At 36.1% G+C, this 22,974-nt stretch overlaps 1 protein-coding gene across 3 annotated transcripts in view; it reads right to left on the bottom strand.

The window, feature by feature from the left end:
• Window positions 1-22,974, bottom strand: part of MIGA1 (mitoguardin 1) — a 46,489-nt gene that overhangs the window by 5,215 nt on the left and 18,300 nt on the right. For 2 of the 3 annotated variants that reach the window (XM_062581490.1, XM_062581489.1), the window contains exons 8-13: window positions 11,448-11,548; window positions 2,102-2,220; window positions 1,856-1,928; window positions 1,449-1,535; window positions 1,228-1,326; window positions 752-886 (exon numbers count right to left, since the gene is read on the bottom strand). In XM_062581490.1, coding sequence (XP_062437474.1) covers window positions 752-886; window positions 1,228-1,326; window positions 1,449-1,535; window positions 1,856-1,928; window positions 2,102-2,220; window positions 11,448-11,548 — 614 coding nt within the window. The remainder of the gene's footprint in view (window positions 1-751; window positions 887-1,227; window positions 1,327-1,448; window positions 1,536-1,855; window positions 1,929-2,101; window positions 2,221-11,447; window positions 11,549-22,974) is intronic. The other variant, XM_062581491.1, reaches the window with a different exon arrangement.

Genomic DNA, 22,974 nt, shown 5'->3' with positions numbered 1-22,974 from the left:
TAGTCATGGCAGTAGCCAGTATTTCTGTATCAGTGGGATGAATTCTAACTGACAATAAATAGGTAGAAACACATGGAAAAAAACTAAGATGTTACAAACATCTGAATCCCTATATCACATTCTTTTACTTACTACTTTTCGTCTCTTCTTGCTAAAACTCTGGCATACGAATATAAATTGTATCTAATATCTTACAAATTGTATCTAATATCTTAGATGTAGCTAACAGAAGCTTTCCTTGTAATATTCTACTTTCTCAGAGCAAACTGATGTTTTTGCAGGACAAGTTAAAAATGTTTTCTCCAATATAATCATTCATCCTAAATATTTTGGGCCCAGTCTGATAGCTTTAAAATTATGATTATGAAAAACCTGATAATACAATATGTTCTTTTTTGCAGAGGAATACTTCAGGTCCATATTCAATTATACTGGAAGCTGAATTAGACTTTACACTGAAAGGTGTACTTTCTTTGCCTCCAAGTTAATGCTGTTACTAGGACAATATAATCTTTATGCTGCAAGTGTTGGCGCTAATTCTTAATCAGATAGAAAGGATGGAATTATTCTCCTCTGTTCCCACATTCTTATTCTCCACTGTTCTTTAAGAATATAAAGCACAGATCATCAGAAGAATGGTTTCAGCCTTTCAGAAATTTTGTGCTCACACCAATGTTACAGCTATCACACTGTCTACCTATTGCAATGTACTACAGAATAATGAATATGAAAATTACACACAAATACTTACTGTTTCTTTAAAAGAAGAATTTAGCCAGCGGTTGTTTACTACATTCTGTATAGATATTGGTGGATTTTCTAAATCTTCAAAGGAATCCATTAATATGAAGTCCAAAACAACATCATAAAAATTCAGGTTTTTCACCTATATTAAATCAGAACATGATCTACATAACTTGGTTTCTCTTTCAGCACTGGAATTCAGCACACGGCATTATTCCAACTCTACATTAACATGCAAATTTTTCACTGTTTTTTTTTTTAATGAAATATTAAAGATGCTTTGTCAGCAGGGGAAAAGTTGAAAAATATCACGTTTTCTTGTACCGAACTGTTCTGGTGGGTGCAATCTCTTCAAATCAACAATGTAAACATAAAATAGTTGCCTTTCCCACAATTCTGAACTGTAAAAGTCTATTTTAAGAGGCAACAGTTTGCATAATAAAAGAAAGAGTAAAAATACTTTTCAGAAATTTTCAGACTCACCCCTCTAGCAGCAAGTTCCATTTCAGTATTATCCCAGTGATCCGTTTGTTCCAAAAACTGTATCATTTCATCAAAGACATCTTCAAATTTCTTTGGATTCTGTGAGGTAAAAGCAACGAGTGCCAAGCAAACTTAGTAGGAGAATGTTTACTTACACTGAAAAGTGAATTCTAGTAGATGTTCCATTAAGCAGTAAAACATCAGTTAAAAAGGGATTTTACCTTCCGTGCTCTCACAATTAAAGCAGATAAAATTTTCCTTCCACTTTCAGCAAGAAATATTCTGTTAGCTGTTTCTGAAAGAATTATCTAGAAAAGTTTGCAGAAAATACAGACATTAATTAGTATGCTATACTAAGTAACCTTAATTACTTCAGTCAAATTCAGTGTATACTTTTTGATTATAAACTGTTAGTACAGTGGAAAAGTTCCCTATCAGCCTTTGGAGCAAAAATTCCAAAGCTAATCAGAAAACTCCTTTGCAAGTATGTCCCATTATAGAAAAACCAAAAGCAACAAGAAAACATTTAATTACATGATATATTACAAAAATGTTTGCACAGATACTGTATTGATAGTTTCACTAGCATGTAGCTTATGCTTAACAAGACATAAAACTCTGCATTTACCTGAAAAGCTTGTCGAATACAATGAAGCTTAGCAAGAAAGTCACTGTCTCCTAGACATTCAAATATTTCAGTCCTATATAAAACAGAATTTTAACAATTAATAAAAAGAGAAGAACAAAAAAATTATACCAAGTCTAATTCTTTCTTAGAAATAATATTTGGCATGAGTAATTTTTTGAAATGAGTTCTACGTAAAACATTTAACTTTACTTTTTTGGAAATTATCAGGTAAACATAAATCAGTACCTTAACACTCGGGAATAAATTTTGCCTTCTTCTGCCAAGTGCATAGCTTCTTCATACAGCGGACAATGGCAGAGGGAATCTAAACTATAGGTACTACGAATCTCTCTGTGCTCTGTAAGCTGAAACATAATTTAAAAATTTTTCATTAAAGAGCTCACTAAAATATTTTTTAAAAAGATAAAACAAATCAAGCAAAAGTTGGCCTGCTATTCTTGTAAAAGATGTATCCTTTTCTGCAGCTACCCAAAAACAAGGGGTTAGCACTCAAGTAGCAAACAGAAGTGAAACATCGTACCATTAAGATGATTATTGGTTTATAATGATTACAATCTGAAACTGTAACTTTCAAAAGTTAAATTAATAAAATTGATTCAGTTTTGGTTTTGACTGGTTACATCTAATGTTATAATGCTAAAAAAGTTTCAATGCTGTCAAAAAAAAAAAAAAGACACAAAATACAGAAAAATTGCATCACACAAATCTTTAGGATGTTGGAAATAATAACATCCTGTCGCCTTTCTTGTTGCTTCCTGATAAATGTGCCTGCTAATTACCATAGCATACTGTGTGAAGCATGAGCATCCAGCACTTTACTATCAACTCCCAAAAATGTTTTTGTTATCTGCAGTTTTTACTGTCTAAATAGTTACATAAATTCAAATAAACACAGACAGCTTTAGAACAAAGAAAAAAACCCCAAACATTTAGAATTCAAAGTATATAAATAATACAGAAAACTCCCGTATACAGAATAGACTATTTTATCCACAAAACAATGGCTAGTTACTATTTCCACTAAAAACATTGCATCGTTTTACTAATGATCAAAAAAAAAAAAAAAAAAAGAGGAACATACAATTCTGTTTAGTAAGTGACTAGAACATGAATTCCAATAACTTCTATTAATTCATTTTTTCTGTAGCTGTCTTGGTGGTGGAAACAAACCTGTGCTTCCATATTATAAAAACAGAGCCTAGAAATATCTCAAGTGACAATGCAATAATTATGGAATAAGTGGAAAAAAAAAAAACAAAAAAAAAACTAAGATCCATAAAATGTTGTACCTTAATGAGTAATGTATGCTATCAGAATTCATCTAGTTTAAAAAAGATCTACTCTAAAAGTACGTATTTGTTCATCAGTTGTTTTGTTTGGAAGAACAGAGTAGAATAAGCTGACTTCTTAAAATAGATTTATAGCTATTAAGACCAAAGATTTTCTCAAAAATTGAATAGTGTTATCAATTCTGCAAATTTACATTCTTACTAAGTATAGGAAACTGCATATATTCATTTGAACATACACATGAAAATATGTAGGAGAAAATAATTTAGTCATCTGGAATAAACAAGAACATACTGATTTCTTTTTTGATATGTGTGTGTGTGCGTGTACATGCATGCATGTGCACACATGTGTAAAAAATACGGCAATACCTAGAACAGGTATAACAAATATGAAGATCTTTACTCCGGAATTTGTTTTTCTACATTACAGTTATGGAAACACTATCTCTGAAAAGATACAAATACATTTTCCAAAATAAAGAACATAACACAAAGTAGTACACTATTTTTTTTTTACTTGATCCAGCTATTCCTGAAGCCATAAAAAATAAATCCATTTACTTTATTTCATTTGCAAAACATGAGAAGGAATAGGTTGTGAACAGATACACCCTTTGTAAACAGCTGTCCCTTTCCTGGAGGTTATCATTTCTGTAGCAGAGGATTATATTAATTTTTCCTAGTGAACTTCAGACAAAACACTTTCTTCAGATATTCAGACAAACTGACTTTGAATCAGGACTCACACAATTTCTACAGTTAGATGCAGATAACCTCCATGTGCTGCCAGCCAGCCTGAGATAATGTCTTCAGCAGAGGAAGATGTCTGAGCATAGCCTCTGTGGTTACAGATTAACATAGAATCTGATACCTGGGAGTTGATGAGGATGACGTTCTTGATGATCTTTATTTTTTGCTTCCTCTCATGCTAACTGATGAAATAAAAATAGCTGTGTTATTGCTGTATGCATATCATCGAACTCTAAGGAAGTGGTTAAATCAACCAGCTAAGTAGGCAAGAATGGTATAACTATAGAATCATAGAATCAGGAAGGTTGGAAGGGACCTCTGGAGATCATCGAGTCCAACCTCCCTGCTCAGCAGGGTCACCTAGAGCATGTTAGACAGGGCTGCATCCAGGCAGGCCTTGAATATCTCCAGAGAAGGAGACTGTACAACCTCTCTGGGCAACCTGTTCCAGTGCTCTGTAACTATCCTGCCACTGAGCAGGTCTTGATCACAAATTGATGTTAGTCCCAACCAAGAACATCTGAAAAAGTGGTGCAACTAGGAATAGACAATTGCCCCTTAAAAAATAATAATAATAATAACCCCCTCCCAAAACAGAAAACACAACCCCCCCCTACCTCTACAAGTACATTCTCTCAGCATATAAAGAAAAGGGAAAATGATAGATGTGGCAGAGAACCTCTAACTTTAACTAGAAAACGTGATTTCCAGAAAAGCTCTGAAGCTGCATCTTAACACTTTTGGAGTCATAACAGATTTTTTTCTAATGCTTTCTTATTATAATACATTTTGAGTGGTCATGCAAACATTCAGTAACAGTTATTATTTCTGAGAAGAAAGGAGGCAATAGCTTGCTGGTATAAATTTCCTAGTTCAGAAGCAAACTACCTAAAGATGCTCTCAGCACATATATATATTTCTAACATAGTAGAGAGACCGGGTATTAGAAGAGGCAAATCATACAGAAAGTTCAACATGCAGAGCATACAGTATTTTCTAGGTAAGAACATCTCATGCTGGCATTGAAAGAAATCTCTTTCCTTCCAGATCAGTCCCCTAGCACTTGACATCTCTGAGGTAAAAGGTGGAGAGTAGGGTTAGTTTTAATTGAGATTGTTCACTATAACTATTTTATATGAATAAGCATGCATATGCTGTATTCAGATAGCTGGGTTTTACCCTGCTGCATACCCTTATGCATTGACTGTTTCCCCAACAGTGGTAGTAGAGTTATCAGAAAGCCACAGCATCCCCTATCCTGTCATCACAGGTAAACTAGACTTAAAAGCTCCCGGATTCCTTTCTTGTGTTTCTGTAGTCAACACTTCTTTGCACAGCCAGTACCATTTTGAAACTCTTAGTACACCATTAAGGATGAAAACATGCTCCAGGCACAGCTACCAGAAGTGCTAGTAGTTGAGCAACAGAGGCTTGTGAAGATGCATCTGACATACCACCCTCTAAGTTTCGTCACTGCTGTATGTGGCTAAATGAAGAACAACATGGGAATGAGGACAAAGAGATGAACACGATTAAATACTTCTTAAAGCAGAGTTTAATCTTGTGAGGCTAACCTCTACCAGTTCTAGATTCAAGAAATAGCAGTTGCTGGCAACCACTATGCAGGTTATTTATGACGACCTGCAGTGGATACACTACTTCATTATATTGAAACAATATACAGGTCTTCAAAACTGGCAATAACTTGACATCTCTATGCACTGTGTGACCATCAGCTTCTGAAGACTGCAGCAGTGGATTGTTCTTTGTTAGATGCTTATCAATTTTCTACGAGCAGTTCAGCTTTAAGGCTGTGTCTGTTAGTACAGAGGTGCCAAAACCATAATCATAAAATGTCAAATCCCTGGAACTTTTAATAGTTTTTAAGCCTGGGCTTCCCTAACTGCTTTGGTGTAATGAACAGACTCAGTGCTTTTACTGCTTGTCACCCAGTTGTTTCGTAATAAAGAGAAGGAATCTTCAGTTGTCCACCAAGACTTTGTTGACTATCAAGATAAGTTTATGTTCGTGAAGGTGGAGTTAAAAAGCATGTAGTGCTAGAGCTTTTAGGAATTCTTGCTAATACCCTCTAATAAAAATGTCAATTTACTGGTGCACTCAGCATTCCTTACATTTTAAGAAACTCTGGTTATCTTCTATAACAGTAGTTGATGAATGCTTTCTATGGATGTATGCATCTTAGAAAAACCTTTTTAAACACACAAGTAGCAAGATGAGTGTGAAACATGATTTGGGAGTTGGAGAAAGTGTCTACTAGCTAGAACATTTAACACTACTTTAATGAGCTGAAATTATAAAGTAATGTGTTCTTCCTAGTATCTGAAAGAAAACAGAAGTTCTTATACTTCCAAGAACAGCTTGTAAACATTACAAAATGCCTGATACATTTCCTTTGAGTAAACAACAAGTTCTGAATGTTTTTCATCTGAAACTTGGCTTACACTGTATACTAGTGCTAATCGACTAGGCTAAAGCACTATGTTATATGCGATTATTTTGTGATATTGGTTTAATATGCTCTGTGATTTTTATTAATTTTAGGCATAATGAAGAAAGCAAATGCACTATGTTGGATGCATTAGTGGTAGTACTAATACTTGCCAGGCAAAACAATCCCAAGTTACGCTCTGCATGCTGCATCTAGTATTTATGTTTTCACAGACATGGAGGTATGGTACAAAAGTTAGTTCAGTGCTAACTTTGTTAGTTTATTTGTAAACCTTTTTTTTTATAAAAGTTTATGTAAATTTCCTAAGAATTAGAAACAATACAGTATGGGCTGTCAGCATACAGGAACACAACGTTCCTTGCAATTCACTCCTCGTTGTCCTAGAAATTAAGATATTTAATAAACTATACAAACAGTATAAATAGCTAAGCTTTCAGACAGAGGACAAGGATCAACTTCAGATTTTTTTTTTTTTTTAAGCTTTTAAAACACCAACCATTTAATCACTTGTTGACCCAACTTCTCCTATTAATAGCCAAAGAGTTATGGCCACCCTTGGAAGGAATTGAAGAAACCCCTTTCCTGTTGACCACTCTTCACTGCACATGGAGAAGTGCCAAAGCAGTGAGTTTTTAGGGCAAGATATTTCTCCCCAGTAATCTTTTTAACCGGGGCTCCTAAACAGGAGACTAATGCAAATACTGTGAGGCTAACTACCAGGAAGTAGAACACAAATGAAGAGAAAAACACAAACAAATGAAAGATGAAGTTGTTGAGGAATTTGTTAGAAGGGACATAGGAATGGAAGGTGTTTCTCAAAGTGAGACAGAACTTTGCTGTTGCCTAGGACACTACAGACATTGCCTGAGAGGTGGAAATCTTCTGATGGAGGTATGACTAGACAAATTTTATTATTGGATATCATGCTTCACAGATACCACGAAAGCTTTTGAATTAGCCCAAACTAATAGGCAGTGGGTAGTGGCATTTCATGTACAGGCACTTTAAAGAAATATTATTGTTCATGGTGGCAAAGACTTTGTAAGTAATGAATTCTTTCTTCTCTTTCCCCCATGCATTTTAGAACTACAATGTAAGGGACCTCCATACCTCATTAAAACTGTTAGTAACCAGGGAGGCTCTTGACTGGTCGTTATTCAGGGCATGCTAGACTGCAGTACTACATTTTTGAGGTAAAAAATAATTCACATCAAACTGGACAAATTACATAAACATGGGGGAATGATGGGGAAGAGAACAATGATGTCTGTTAATATCAGATTACTGATTATGTTCACGCTTCTGAAGGCGGTCAGAGCACAGGAAGGCATGCCTCTGATTTTTGTGCTGAAACAGGAAAGAAATACTTATTTATAAATGCTATGCAGAGGAATATACATTACCATTATTCACCAACATTATTCCCTCTGACATTCCCTATTTCAGGAAAGGAAAAAAATACATATATTTGGAAATTAGAAAGAGGTAACCTATACCTTTCAGTGACAGGCAGAGCTCTTCCTGAGGACTTTCTGGATCTAAAATTCTATTTCACACTTTCAAAGTTTTTATCCCATTTACAAAAAGTTTTAGGCATACTGCGAACTGGCATGCTTTTCCCATTAACAAAGTCCACCTATTCCTGCACTGTTTTAACAGGCTTGCACTGAAAAAAAGAAAACCTTAGTAAAGGCCACACATATATTTTACATATATAATGTGTGTGTGTGTGTGTGTGTGTGTGTGTGTGTCCTTTACATATATACACAGAAATAATATACTGTAAGTATATAATATATACAAAATTATTCATAAGACTAAAATATTTCCTCAGCTTTGAACTGAATTAATTTTTTGATAAAGAAAGCAAATTTTATTTGATAATAGAACTACAGTTTCTGTTCTATCAGTATGTGAAAACAGAGCATGAGGTACATATGTACTGACAATGGACAAGCAGCAGTGAAACTGACTGTCAAGGAGAGCAGGAAAAAGATTCAATTGGTAAAAATGCAACAGAAGCCAGGAAAGAGGAAGCAGAGACCTTTATTTGGCACCCTCACTATTGTGCTTGTGCCAAAGGTGGTGGCTATTTTGATCACATGGTAGGTGAGATGGCAAGAATATGAAAAGGATACTAACTCTCAAAGCTGATGGTGGACTGTCTCAAATAGGGAAGAAAATACAATTAATCATCACAGTAAGCAGGAACAACTAATTTTAATTAAGGCAGATAGCCTTACCATTCCTTCTGCACTGCTTCTGAGAGACTGCATGTGTTTGAGAATAAAAGCTTGGATGGGAACTGTCTGTCTAAATCATCTTTACAGGGACTCAGTCACCTGTGTATTGCAGATCTCCAGACTGGCACAATTCTGTATGAGGAATCAAGTGCATCATTCTCAGCATCCTCTTGATTATCAGCCACAGCCTGGATGAAGTGCTGACATACTCTACTGCTATCCTGTTGAGCTCAAAAAGGTGTGTGATCCAGACTTTGCCAGCTGTCCTACTTTTCTGCATTCCCTTTCTTGGAAGCCATCCTCCTATGCTGTGTTTTAATATGACACAACAACATTCATGTCATCTCCTAAGGCATCTCCTTTGAATTTCCATCAAAACATCTACGTCTTGTTTCTGGATTCCTTGCATCTTTGCTTGTATCTCTCCTGAAGACAGTGAACTGAACTTCACACTGTTTAGCAGCACTGAAACATAGAAACAACCTCTAGTCTCTAAAACCTGAGCCACATAAAAAACACAGTGTAGAATGTAGAAGGAAGAGAAATAACTGTCAATATAGTTTGTAGCATGGTGTGACCACAAAAACGCAACTACTTTGTAATTTCTCAGAAGGTTAAATTACTAATGATTCCAGTGGGGCAAATATACACAGTAATATATGCATATATGCATAAACACCATATTTAAAAAGAAAAGCTTTGAAAAACATTTCTATCACACACACATTTTAGGACAGTTACTTCAATCAGGGAACACAGGACAAAGGCAAACTGCTGACCAGCTGAGACAGATTCAAAGCTGGAAAAACCCTGCTCCCCTTAACCTGGAACATCCCACTTTTTCAGGTATAAGAATAACAAAAGGGTAAAAGTAGAAAAATGAGAAGTTACATGTCATTATCATGTCTAGAATACAAAGTCTAATGCATTTTTTCTAATCCAGTTACTGCTAAGTGATCACTTATCTATCAAGAACTGAAATACATCGAGAAGCAGTAATTATTTCATGTCACTGCCAGAGTTACTAGCAGCATTAATTTAAAATATTTCCCTCCCAGAGGAGGGACAAAAATTTAAAAGAAGGTGACACCATATTCCCAGAAGAAGATAACCAGCACTGGTTTATAGCTTAGTTTTAGCTACCGTGTGCAGTGATACCCCAACAGCTTACTGCTACTGAGGTAACTGGCCCTGTAGTTAAGCTCATGGTGGCCTATAGTTAAGCACATGCTAGATCCAGAAGTTTGATGGTATTCAAACTTCAAGATGTTTGTTGCTCTCTTAATCTTCAGGACTCCTTCCAACAGCTGAGAGACAATCTATTCAGATTCTATTACTAAATCTAAGAGAGGAAATCAGAAAGCTTGGTCTATTGGTAAGGGTTAGAACAGCTCGAAGAGAAGAAAGTGCCTCCATATATTTTCTTTTTTCTGGGAGAAAGAGCTGACAGAATTGGCTTTGAGGTATCAAAATGCAGAGAATATTTTCAGGATATGAAAAGACCAAGTCTAAAGGTGTTGCCAATTTTGACTCAAACTTTTCTTCAGCAAACACTAAGACAATTTATAGCTTCAGGATAGGATAGGTGTGACTTTTTTTATTTTATTTTATTTATTTATTTTTTTTTTTACACCAAGCAACACAAGTTGCATAAATATTGTTAAAGTTCAAGCAAAAAAAGGTACAAGGGGCAAAAAACTATAACAGTTTACAAATCCTCTCGAGAGCCAAAGGAGTTGAAGCAAGCTTGAATTGTGGTCTTGTTTGAATTACAGGAAAGAGCAGTCTCTACAGACTCAATCTTTGTTAGAAATGAATGCTAAGCATACCATCACAACTTGATGTAAATTACTAAATCAAGGTAATTGTGTCATGGAAAAACAAACTCTATAAAAGACAGTAAAAAGATAATTGCAAACTGTGTATATGCAATTCTCTCCTTTTGGAGCTGAGTTAGGTAGCTCAGTTGTAATGCTACATATGACAGTGAGAGTTAACACAGAATGTACCCTTTGAGACCAATTGCCTTTCCTGTAATTTGGAGAATACTATTCAAGATCACTTCAGCTCCTGAGAGACTATAAAATGAGATGTTCCTCATTCAAGTAAGTGTGTGATTGTATATAAAATTATTCTGAATATTCTAAGGAAGCCACAACACGTTAGAGCGAATAGGCAATGCACTGTTACACAAAGATTCTTTCATTATATATCCTTTGTGGTTCTGTTCAAGATGAGGAGGAATAGGTAGATGAAATTTATTACAGTGGGAATGGAACTTACTGAAATAGGTAGTTGTGAATTTCAGATATTTTCCTCCCCAAAAACCCCAGCTTCCTCCCCTCCCCCCAAAAAAGCAAAAAAACCCAACCAAACAAATAAAAAACAACCCCCCCCAAAAAAAAAAAAAAAAAAAAAAAACATCCAAACCCAACTCCAAAAAAGCGGAACTTGTTTCATACATCCTTATATTATGGTAAGAGTATGGGGGGGAGGAGGAATGGAAAATAGGAGAAACTTATACAGCCTCAGTTAATTTTGCTTCTTCATTCATGAAATTCTGGAGATATTTTTCAGAAGCAGCTTATTTAAGATGAGTTGGGGAATATGCTGCCAGTAGACAAGAAAAAGGCAAACTGTCTGATTCCAATTTCATTACTTGAACTACAAGGAAGCTGATTACAGCTATGCAAGGGAAGCCTTTTTTGTAAGAAAAATAAATTTTACTTACAAAAATAAGCAAGGAACTAGGATTCTTCTCTTCACTCTTCAAACAGAACCTAGAATATTTAAAGAATCAATCTTTAAGATCTTACCTCAGCTGTGGAAACAAAGGAGTCCGTTGATGCAATGCTTAATGTATCTCGAAGGCAGAAATCATCTGTGTTATCCTTTACAGTAATGTCTGTATTTTTATCTTTAAAATAATAAGAAAAATAAACTGATAAATGGAATTTCTTGATAGACCATTAAACTTAAGAATGTCTTGTTTTGTTTTGGTTTTTTTTGGCAGGTTTGTTTTAATCTTTATGTAACAATACAGTATTTTTCATATAAAACTGATGAAAACATACATGAAACTATCATTTAATTATACTTTACAATTTAAATGCAGTACTTTTGGAAGGCACAACACTATACTACTAAGAGAGTAAATTCTCTTCCAATTTGTCAACATACATAAAGCTGACTATTTTTCTCTTATTCTCTAACACGAACTTAAAAATATCTTATGTAATATTAGAGATTTTAAGTGAACAGAAATGGAGGGGGGGGGGAAATTCCCAAGGTTTTTTGTCTTTTCTTTGATAGACTTCTGAGGAGCGAGATATCTGAAGATATTACTTTGCAATAGTCATCTTAATGGAGAACAGAGTATTCAAATCTGCAGTATCATATAATGAAGGTTCAACACGTTGAAGTATAACAAGAAGTGTTATTTTAAATTTTTAAAAAAATCTTTTGCACTTCTCTTGAAAACATAGGTACTTACTATTAGTTCCTCAGATTCCTCAGACTCTGCTGAAACTCAGCTCTGTAGTTTAATTTCTACTTGAAGTTCTACTGCTATTTCTTAATATTTTAATTTTTCTTAAAAAGAAACACTAAAACCCACAGAATTCAACACTACCCTTACTGTACTATTTATAAAAAGAATCTTTATGAAATACTTGTTATATAGAAATAATCAAGATATCTTTTGTAATTCTGACATTTAATTATATACCTCTTGTACTTCAATTTGCTTCATTAATAACTTGAATTTTATTTCATTTTCTATTTCTCACGCCTTTTTCACTTGCCAGCTTTCCAGCAGTGCAAGAATTTTTAGTTCTTCACTACATCCTTTTTTCCCCCAAATCTTCTCCATTGAAATAACATATAGGGAAGCATTTCCTGTATTACTGGAATTCTTAAAGCCTTTAAAAGAACAGATATTCTATGCTTAAAGTCATCTACAATACAATTTCCTTCAAATTTTCTTTATTTTATTTTCAGATTTCAATTGCTGCACATATTGCTAGCATATATCGTTGTTTTCACCATGCAGAAACACTTTCACAGAAGGATTAAATTCATAAGTCAGTAAGTCAGACTTTGGCTTGATGTGCCCCATCCTGCATTCTCAGTGGAGCACAGGCATTTATTTTGGGTTACTTTACCTTCAGACATTACACATGTGTTGCTAAAAGTCTCTGTTTTATTTCTAATAGTCAGCAGCAACCGGCTACCCAATGTCATCCAGACCTGTTGCTAAGGCAATACTTTAAAAAACACAATTACATAGCAAAGCAGCCACATGCCAATATACTGGAATGGTTTACTCATCAATTGAAATGTTACAGTCCACATAACTATTATTTCAGTGGCTGTTATGGACCTGGAATGCTAGTTTAAAAATATGCATAATGATAAATATCTGTCTTCGAATATATTCACTGAGAGGAAAAAATCAAAAGTTTGGATGAAAATTTTACTAAATACTGTTATACAACATGATTGAGTTAAGCTGAATCTAACTTCTAATCACAACTTCACCAACATGCCTCTGAGTTTCTGATCTCTTCAGATACTATTTATTAGTTTATTCTCTCCTCAAACCTCAAAACCAAGAGGAAAAGTATTGCAGCATACAAGTTGGTTGAGAAGCAATCATATCCGATACTAAAATCTGAAGAGCTAGAACAGAAAAATCAAACTGTGATCTGTAAAGCATGTGCTTGAGGTCTGGTGAGAGCAGATCAGTAACATGACATTTCCGTCTTATTTCTAGCTCATAATTTGCATTAATATCCTCTCTAATACTATATTAAATGCTTTTCTAATATGACTATCATATAAGTGGTTGCTGAATCTGAAATACTGTAAAAGGTAGGGAAGAACAGCGATGTACAGTCTGGTCTCAGATTTTTCCACTGAACCTTTCATTTGGTTAATCCATAATGAATTTGCAATTAAAACAAAAAATTCTAACCCTCACAGTTAGAGAAACACTCTAGCACATGGTTCAAGTGCAATCCAAAACATTATTGTTTTCCTCATCCTCACAGATCTGTAGGCATCATGTAATACTCGCTTTTAAAGAAGTAATAGAAATTACAAACCGTTACAACAATAACACATGGCCATAGTGTTAATAATCTTACTGATGTTTTTAGTCAAGATGTTAAGATACACCTACACACAGTGCAGCTGTCAAGTAGTCTCAATATATTGACTTACTCACAACTCAAAAACATCTCCTCTACTCTCATAGGGAAGCCCCAACTTTACCTTAGACAGAAATCTAAAACTCTCTGGACATTGTCCAATGATTATTGTGTAGTTGTTGCATGCAATTTTACAGTACAATTACAACAAAATATCCTCAGTCTGATAATAGCATATTTAACTTTGGGCTATGTGATGATTAAATATAAATGGGAACAAAATAATTTTGACACTGTCTCCCATAACATCCTCCTAGATAAGCTCAGGAAGTGTGGGTTAGACGAGTGGACGGTGAAGTGGATTGAGAACTGGCTGAAAGGCAGAGCTCAGAGGGTCGTCATCAGTGGCGGGGAGTCTAGTTGGAGGCCTGTGGCTAGTGGCGTCCCCCAGGGCTCAGTACTGGGTCCCATCCTGTTCAACTTCTTCACCAGTGACCTGGATGAGGGGACAGAGTGCCTCCTCAGTGAGTTTGCTGATGCTACCACGCTGGGAGGAGTGGCTGACACACCTGAGGGCTGTGCTGCCATTCAGAGAGACCTGGACAGGCTGGGGAGTTGGGCAGAGAGGAACCTCGTGAGGTTCAACAAGGGCAAGTGCAGAGTCCTGCACCTAGGGAAAAATAACCCCTGGCACCAGCACAAGCTGGGGGCTGACCTGCTGGAGAGCAGCTCTGCCGAGAAGGACCTGGAAGTGCTGGTGGATGACAAGCTGACCGTGAGCCAGCAACGTGCCCTTGTGGCCAAGGCGGCCAATGGTCTGCTGGGGTGCATTGGGAAGAGTGTTGCCAGCAGGTGGAGGGAGGTGCTCCTGCCCCTCTCCTCAGCCCTGGGGAGGCCTCATCTGGAGTACTGCATCCAGTTCTAGGCTCCCCAGTCCAAGAGAGACATGCAGCTACTGGAGAGAGTCCAGCATAGGGCTATGAAGATGATCAGAGGGCTGGAGCACCTGTCCTGTGAGGAACGGCTGCGAGAGCTGGGCCTCTTCAGCGTGGGGAAGAGAAGCCTGAGGGGGGGATCTTATCAATGTGTCCAAGTACCTGAAGGGAGGGTGTCAAGGGGACGGGGCCAAACTCCTTTCAGTTGTCCCATGTGACAGGACAAGAGGCAATGGGCAGAAATTGAAGCACAGGCAGTTCTGTCTGACTGCGAGGGGGAATTTCTTCCTTGTGAGAGTGACAGAGCACTGGAACAGGTTGCCCAGAGAGGTTGTGGAGTCTCCTCTAGAGATCGTCAAGGCCCGCCTGGATGCAACCCTGTCTGACATGCTCTACGGGACCCTGCTGAGCATGGAGGTTGGACTAGATGATCTCCAGAAGTCCCTTCCAACCTTACTGATTCTAGGATTCTATGAATACTATTTGATTAAAATTTATTCTGTATGCATCTAAAAAAAAATATATTAGTGTAAATCAATGAAGCACAGTATTTCCAATCCAGAATACCACAAAATCAGGGGTTCTTATGTAGAGGTCATATCTGGCCTGCTACAGATTACACAGATCTCTACAGTTAATGATACTGATAGTTTTTTGTTTTTTTTAAAAGAGTAGCTTTCCACTTAAATGCCTAAATTTTAGTTACCACTTAAGCGTTTACATTTTTGACATATCATCTGATCAGTTCATGAGTGACTTCTATGATGCAGAACACTATAACCAAACCTGGCAGCATTCTTGTGCGAATGTGGAGAAAAAAAGAAAAAAGATACAGACATCAAGTTCTATATTCAACTTATATACTTACATTTTTCCAATAACAAACAGCAATTTATAAGTACTAGTTGGTTTAAAAGTATTTATAGTATACCTTTGTATGTCCTGCCCCTCCTTTTTTTAATTTTTGATTGCATCTTTAAACTTACATTAATCATTTGACACTGAAAATGGCCTTAGCTATTTTTTTTTTTTACTAGTTATCAGGATCGACTTAGTGTCAGTCTGTGTTAAAGACTAACAAAACAAACACTTAAGGAAATAATTTTATAGGAATTTTACTTTGTACAGCCACCAGGAATTTCATGCAATTTGTGCTGAAAGAGAAAAGGAAAATAATTTATTTCCTAGTAATCCTTGCAAGAGTCATCAGTAACGTCAATTAACAATACGCTATTACGCAAGTGATTAAATTCCTGATAAAAGATTATTTTTGTCAGATCATTTTTGTCAAGATCACTGAATATGTAGCCACCTCCAAAATGATTCAATTCGCATTCCTAGGCAGAAATGAGACAAGGAAAAAAAATAAAAACAAAACCCACACACAATTACTCTGCTGTTCCAAATCAGAATGGGGAGAGAGAGAGGGGAAAGCTTTTTTAAATTATTTATTTTATTTAGTTATTTACACGTATGAAAAGGTTTTTCCTTTCTCCCCCCTCCTGTTTAACTAAGACCGTTTTGTTGACTGTAGTAGCATTAATGTTTTTAGAGAATAGAAGTCATTTATATTTGTTGAAGTCATAACTCTTTTTCTAATACGGGCCTAAAACCTCAATCTAGCCAAAATATTTTAACACAAGCTGAATATGGAATAGCTATGTTTTTACTCAAAGAAAGTTCTCGTTACTACAAAAAAGGCACAGAATCTGCATGTTTCAATATATTTGATTCAAAAAAACACTGGTAGTGCTGACTGAAACACTAACACATTTGGCAAGTAATGTGTCCATACAAATCAGAGTCTAATAAAAAAAATAAAACAGTCTTGTGAGCTATTTCTGGCCTTCCAGTTACCACCACCTCAGTACCTTAAAATGTGCTTAGCCAAGCAGGTGCTTATCAATACTCACACTGCGCAGGGAATACACCATTATGAAAATGTTAGGGGAAAAGTTAAGTTACAGCTGGAGTACACCCCATTAAGTTACAGCTGGAGTACACCCCATTAAGTTACAGCTGGAGTACACCCCACACAAGTACCAGGAGAACATGAGAAAAGAGAGCAGCACGAGAAGCCAGGAATGAACAGCTGCGTTGAGAACCCTCTCTCCCCCCCAGCAGAGGCTGCATCTGCTCTTCTTATATAGTTTAATACTTTAAAGAAAGAAATACTAGTGAGCATGTGAGCTTCAAATATACTTTATTTATTTCAGCAGCCAGGGCTTTGTTTAGTGTCCATTCGTCTTTGTAAAGAGTACAGTATCAGATGCAAAATTATCAAAAGTAATTGCCACAGAGACTCTTAATCATAGTCCCTTAAAACGCATAGGTGGTTCTAAAGTTAAAGATATTAAAAAATGCTAAGAATATGGAGTATGGTTTAAACATGTGAAATCAATCCTGGTTTTGCAAACAGCTATCAGAAACAAGGCAAGCTAAAAAATCCCTTTCACTTCTATTTTACACAGTACTCGTCAGGAATCTTTGTCTTCGCTCTGTGGTATGTTCCTGTGGTAAGACAGACCACAAAGCTAACCCTCTAAACTCTCAAAGGCGATTTTGAACTTTGGTTTGAATGCAATTGCATCTCTATGTTTTTAAATTCTTAAAGCATATACATGCCATCTTCCCTCCAACCCTGAATGAAATATGGCTGCAGCTTGCATGTGGATTTTACACTTGCGTGTAATTCCAACTCCAGCAAATGCATCCCCGTCTTCCAGCTAGTCACAAGCAGCACAGTGGTTTGTCACCACTGTTGTTGAAGCATCCAAAAGCAGACTCCAGTTTTATTTACTTTTAAAAATAGTCATAACTCGGAGAGTGTTGAGCGACTATTCATTAAAAAGTCATCAGTCCTACCAAGCAGCTAGTAACGTACTACATGCATCAAGTCTTCCAAGATGTACCTAGAACCCAGTGAGTATTACTTCACATCATACTTACAGGTGGAAAACAATCTGTCTTCAGACGGCCCTTCTGACCACTGGGTCCCATAGCCTCTAGTTAAAACAGGCAAGGCAAGCAGAGAGCAGGGTGACCAAACAGATTGTTCTTGATTTAATAGCTATTGTCAAATCATGTATTTATGTTCTCCAGTAAAGTAAATTATCTAGGTCCAAGAAAGGGCTCATATCTAGAGGCATCTCACTTCACTGTTTTTAACCAAAGCTGTTATTGACTTAAGTGGAAAAACATATTTTAGATCAGGGTCTTTTTAAATTACCTAACTAAATCTTGTATTCTACCAGTATCTCAGCATGTATCATAAAGAAAACATTTCTTGCTGGTCTTGCCAAGACAACACTATGATGCACACCAAAGTGTAAAGAGCAAGAACAATTGTGAGATTCATTTCAAAAAACACACTCCTGTGCTGTTCAATCACTCCAAACTGACTGCCAGGAAGTGTTCACACTTCCACTTGGCTCCTGTTGTGAACACACAACTTCTGCTTACCCACACAACAGAACAAACTAATGGTTTAATGGAACAACTGGGGAAACTGGAATATGGGACAGCACAGGGTATTGAGTATTCACAATTCCACCTTCCTCCTAGCATTTGCAGACCTTCCTACATCCTCACCCACCGCAGAACCTTTTTTCAGGTAAGCTTCAATTGGGCTAACTGTTAAGCCTTCAAATTACATCCTTCCTAAGAAATGCCTCAGTAGTTTACATGTGCAGAATGACTGTCTGCTTTTGTGCAAGCAAAAGTCCAAATCTTGCTTCCTCAGTAAAGCTGACTCAACTGACCTTTCATGCTGCAATTTCCAAGCATAGCTACAGTATTTCAAGGTCCACATAAAGCTTTCCACTACAACCGTTTCACACAGGTTTAAGACAACCTCTTTCCCAAGACACTGGATACTCACCTAATTATCCACCTCATATAAAATATAAGTTGATGTTCATTCACTTTGTGTTCCACACTCAAACAACGATACCAACTCTCTGCTGGTTTACTAAGACACATTACAGCCAGTCCTCACACATGGCTGAAGGATAGTTATTAGCTATTGCACTACTTCAGTCGCTTGTATTTATTACTTCGATATTATCCTTAATCCAAAAAGCACCCAGCTAATTAAAATTATGTATATGAAAGACAGTGACTCTTCATGCTTAAATGTAAATAAGCAAAAAATACATATAAAATTGAATGGTATAAGCAACTAAATTTACACACTTCAGTAAAAAAAAATCCACCTGAAAATTGAGAAATACTGATCTGCAGTATTTGCCATCTGGAAAGAGCTGTGACATGCTCAAAATAACCTTATAATCTTTTAAAGAGTTTGCACATATTTTAGAAAAAGTAATAGCAATTTCTGGGACGTTTAAAATAATTCATCACTTTCAGATCTTCCAGATACTGACTTTGCTCGTAAAGTTAAATTAGCTGCTGAGCACCACATTTAGTGATATGTAGAAGAGAACAATATGGCTGCTGCCCTTATATTCTAAAGCAATGAAAATACACACCTTAATGCTCTTACCTAGCTAGTATAGTAGAAACACTTCACAAAATGCTTGTGCCTAAGTAACCATTTTAGACCCTTATACTTGAATTCCTTTCTTAGGTGTATTGATGTTTACTTAAAATATAATATCTTTCTTATAATCCATCAGACAAAGCTACATTAGAAGCTATCATGATAATTGAGAGTATTAGGAAATATCATATATTTTACATTTTAGAACAGTGATAAATTGCATGATTCTTTCAAGATTTAAATCCAATAAACAAGTTCTCCATATATCCAATAGCTGAACTGGAATATTTTCTTATAGGTGCAAAAATGTTTAGAGAGACAAGAAACTATAAAAAGACACTTAACTATAAAGAACGTGACCTGTGGAAAACTGTCCCTGAATCATTGCGGCATGCTTCATTGTAAAACCAAAATCTCAAAATAGAAAGACCTCGCCAGAAGGAACTCTGCAATTCAAATCTCAAGGAATTCTCAATATATATAGAATTGTACTAGGTTGCCAAAATCGGAATTTTAAGAAAATAAAGCCACATCTAATGTGTATTTAATAAACTGAACTAACACATCATAAGTGCTGGCAGCTGAGGAACCAGCTTAGTAAAGAGGATCTTTATTCCAACATATTAAAATAGTCCCAAGGTTACCTTGACCGGCTCCAGGTAAAGTTGATATGAAAGATGTGAAATTATTCCCATTGCTACGTATATTTTATGTTTTCAAGATCTCTTAATACTTCACCACCAGACTCATCTTTTGACACCTGAAATGCCCATAATAGGACAAGACTGATCTAAGAACTCATCAATGCAAATTGCTAGAACTTACTTAACCTCTTTGGCACAGGGACACCCACTCTTAACAGTGAGGTCTTGGTTCATGAATAAGGCTCCCAGGAAAACGATAATGAGAAAAACACGATTTGGCTCATCATCTTAATTAACTGCAGAATATTTAATAACTAAATCTGAACACATAACCTATGTGTAGGTTATAGGCTACACAAATAACCTACATATATAACTAAACATACAAAAATCAATGTACATACACATTCAATTCCCTGGTACACTGCTCTGACTCTGCCTGATGTGGACACGTGATCCTGAAATGGATTATTGGAGATGTATAGCCTGCATAAACTGTGTCAGCATTAGGTTTCTCTCCATCATACAGGTTTCCTTTGAAACTGTAAACTTAATTATTCATATCTGCGTATTATAAGCTTTGACATTTACACAAAGTTGGTTTTTTGTGCAACTTTTCTTCATCCTGAAGCTAAAATCAGAAGATCTCGTCTGCCTTTAAGGTCAAAATTCCTATCCCTTACAAGGGAATTTGATATCTGACCACCCTCTGTTTTCAAGTCTAATAAGAAGATAACAGTTAGCTGCTGTACTCATATTTGATTTAAGAGAGACGATCTGGCAACCAAGTTCTCACAGCTTTATAGTCTCGACAGATTCTGTTTAGATGGATGTGCAAATTCTCACTTTCTCCTCTTCATAGGAGTACTCCATTCTCCTGCAGTTTAGCAAGCATCATATCTATTTTGGCCACAGCAAAGTCTAGTTTGAATTCCAGTGATGCTTATTTTAAAACCTAGGCTGTCCACTGAGGATTTATAGCACAGTGCTGTGAGGACTGCCAGATGCCTTAGTCATCAGATTTGAACGTCACTGCCTTTTCTTAGTTTTTTACATTCTGAAAACAAGCACAACATACCGCTATTTTTGCACAGACACTTTGTAGTGACAATAAAATGATCTACTCAGTTCACACTGTGATAGCACATTAACCCACTGTGACACAGGGCAGATTTAAAATACAATGTCATATTACAGGAGAAGAAAATACAAGGCTAATTGAGGCTTACACATCTAGAATGAGCTATTTAACACCCTCCCTATCCCAGAGACTCTATAAGCAGGTCAGGTAGTGAAGTCTTCTCACCAGACTTGAGAAGTCTCAAAGATAAGTGAAATTCTTATCTCTTTGGCCTCTATTTTAGCACACCTGTGCAAACCTATTAAAATCAGTAAGCACTTAAAGCAAATACTAGTAATTGCTTTAAACACTAGTAGTGTGCATTACTAGTGATACTCCTTGCTTTTTTCCAGAACAAGTTACTGCCAACTTCTTTACTTCCCACCATGCTGCTCTTGATAGAGGAGCAGTTAGTAGGGACACTCAGCGACGAAGGACAATAATAATCAGCAATTGCTGCTCAGCACCTGAAACCTGTTGCTGTAGAAAATTCTAAAAGTGCTTTTCTATAGATATAAATGTTATATATATATATATATATATATATATATATATATATATATATATATAAAAGAAAAAAGAAAACTTGTATGCTAGTGCAGATTATTTTGTTTGATAGTGAAAGGATATGGGATCAGCCAGCATATTCTCTTTGAAGCGACACGTTAAACACAAGACTGCCAGAAAAGTTTTTCTTCAACCAATATGTTATCCCTCAGGGATGTTTACATTTCAGAGCAAGACAGATAGAGGAGTCCACATGCTAATTTTTTATTCCAAGAAAAATGTACTCTCATAGAATCAGTAAGGTTGGAAGGGACCTCTGGAGATCATCTAGCCCACCCCCCCTGCTCAGCAGGGTCACCTAGAGCATGTTAGACAGGGTTGCATTCAGGTGGGCCTTGAAGATCTCCAGAGAAGGAGACTCCACAACCTCTCTGGGCAGCCTGTTCCAGTGCTACTTCCTATTAATTGATAAAGAAATCTGTTTTAATAGCATTGCTATAATAGTATTGCTAGCCATATGAACACTACTCCTGAAAAAAAGGATTACATTAAAATGTAGGCTGAATCTTGTGCATGTAGGATGACTGTGATATCTTTGATATTCCAGGAACTAACAGACAGATAGACAGTGCTGAACTATTCAACTGCTGACATTAAGCTAAGCATCATGAGAAGCAAACATGTATTTGATCTGGACTAATACTCAGATTCTGTATTCAGAATGGAGATTTTAGTGTTAAAGTTTACACAAATTTACCAGATGTGAGGTAAACCCAACTTTCACTCGAATTTCAGTGTAGACCATTCTTACACATCTAGTGAAACCATTCTGGAAAGTGACTGGTTTCTACAAATTCAGCTTCACAGAGCATACACTTTATGAATCTGAGTTAGCAAGATATGCTGAACTTTAAACAATGAGACCTTAGAAAATATCTTTAGTGCCCTACTGATAGGGGCCTACATGCATTCCACTTGCACTTGACAGTAGGAAAGAATTAGACAAGAATCCGTGAGAAATCATACTGAATTAAGAGTTCTTCCTCCAGACTTTAATTTAACAACATTATTTACCAAACTTCAATTGAAAAACAAAATTAATAACAGCTGAAGTTGCTAAATACATTAGTAATAACATATTAATACCTTAATTTTACTATAACTAGTGCAACTTGCCCACAGAAGATAATTTGACATTAAAGTCAGCAGCTACCTAAACAGATGTAATTAAAGCATACAGTAAGTAGATATAGTTGTAGTATATAGTCAATATATTTATTAGCCATGGGAAATTAGATTAAAATAAGCTAAATTCAAGTAATAAGATAAAGATCTGATAATATAGAATCCATGTAGTGTAAGCTATCAGGAAATATTTATATGTTTACCTTTAAATATTTGCAGGCATATCTACATGTAAAACAGGGACAGCTTTAAATAGCAGCAGAAAGAATAAAGCCTGGTGTGATCAACATGTGCTCTGAAT

Source organism: Rhea pennata, chromosome 8 (genome assembly GCF_028389875.1).
Source record: "Rhea pennata isolate bPtePen1 chromosome 8, bPtePen1.pri, whole genome shotgun sequence".
NCBI classification, from domain to species: Eukaryota; Metazoa; Chordata; class Aves; order Rheiformes; family Rheidae; genus Rhea; species Rhea pennata.
Note: the sequence above shows the minus strand (reverse complement) of the source record. Positions and strands in the feature narration are given on the sequence as shown.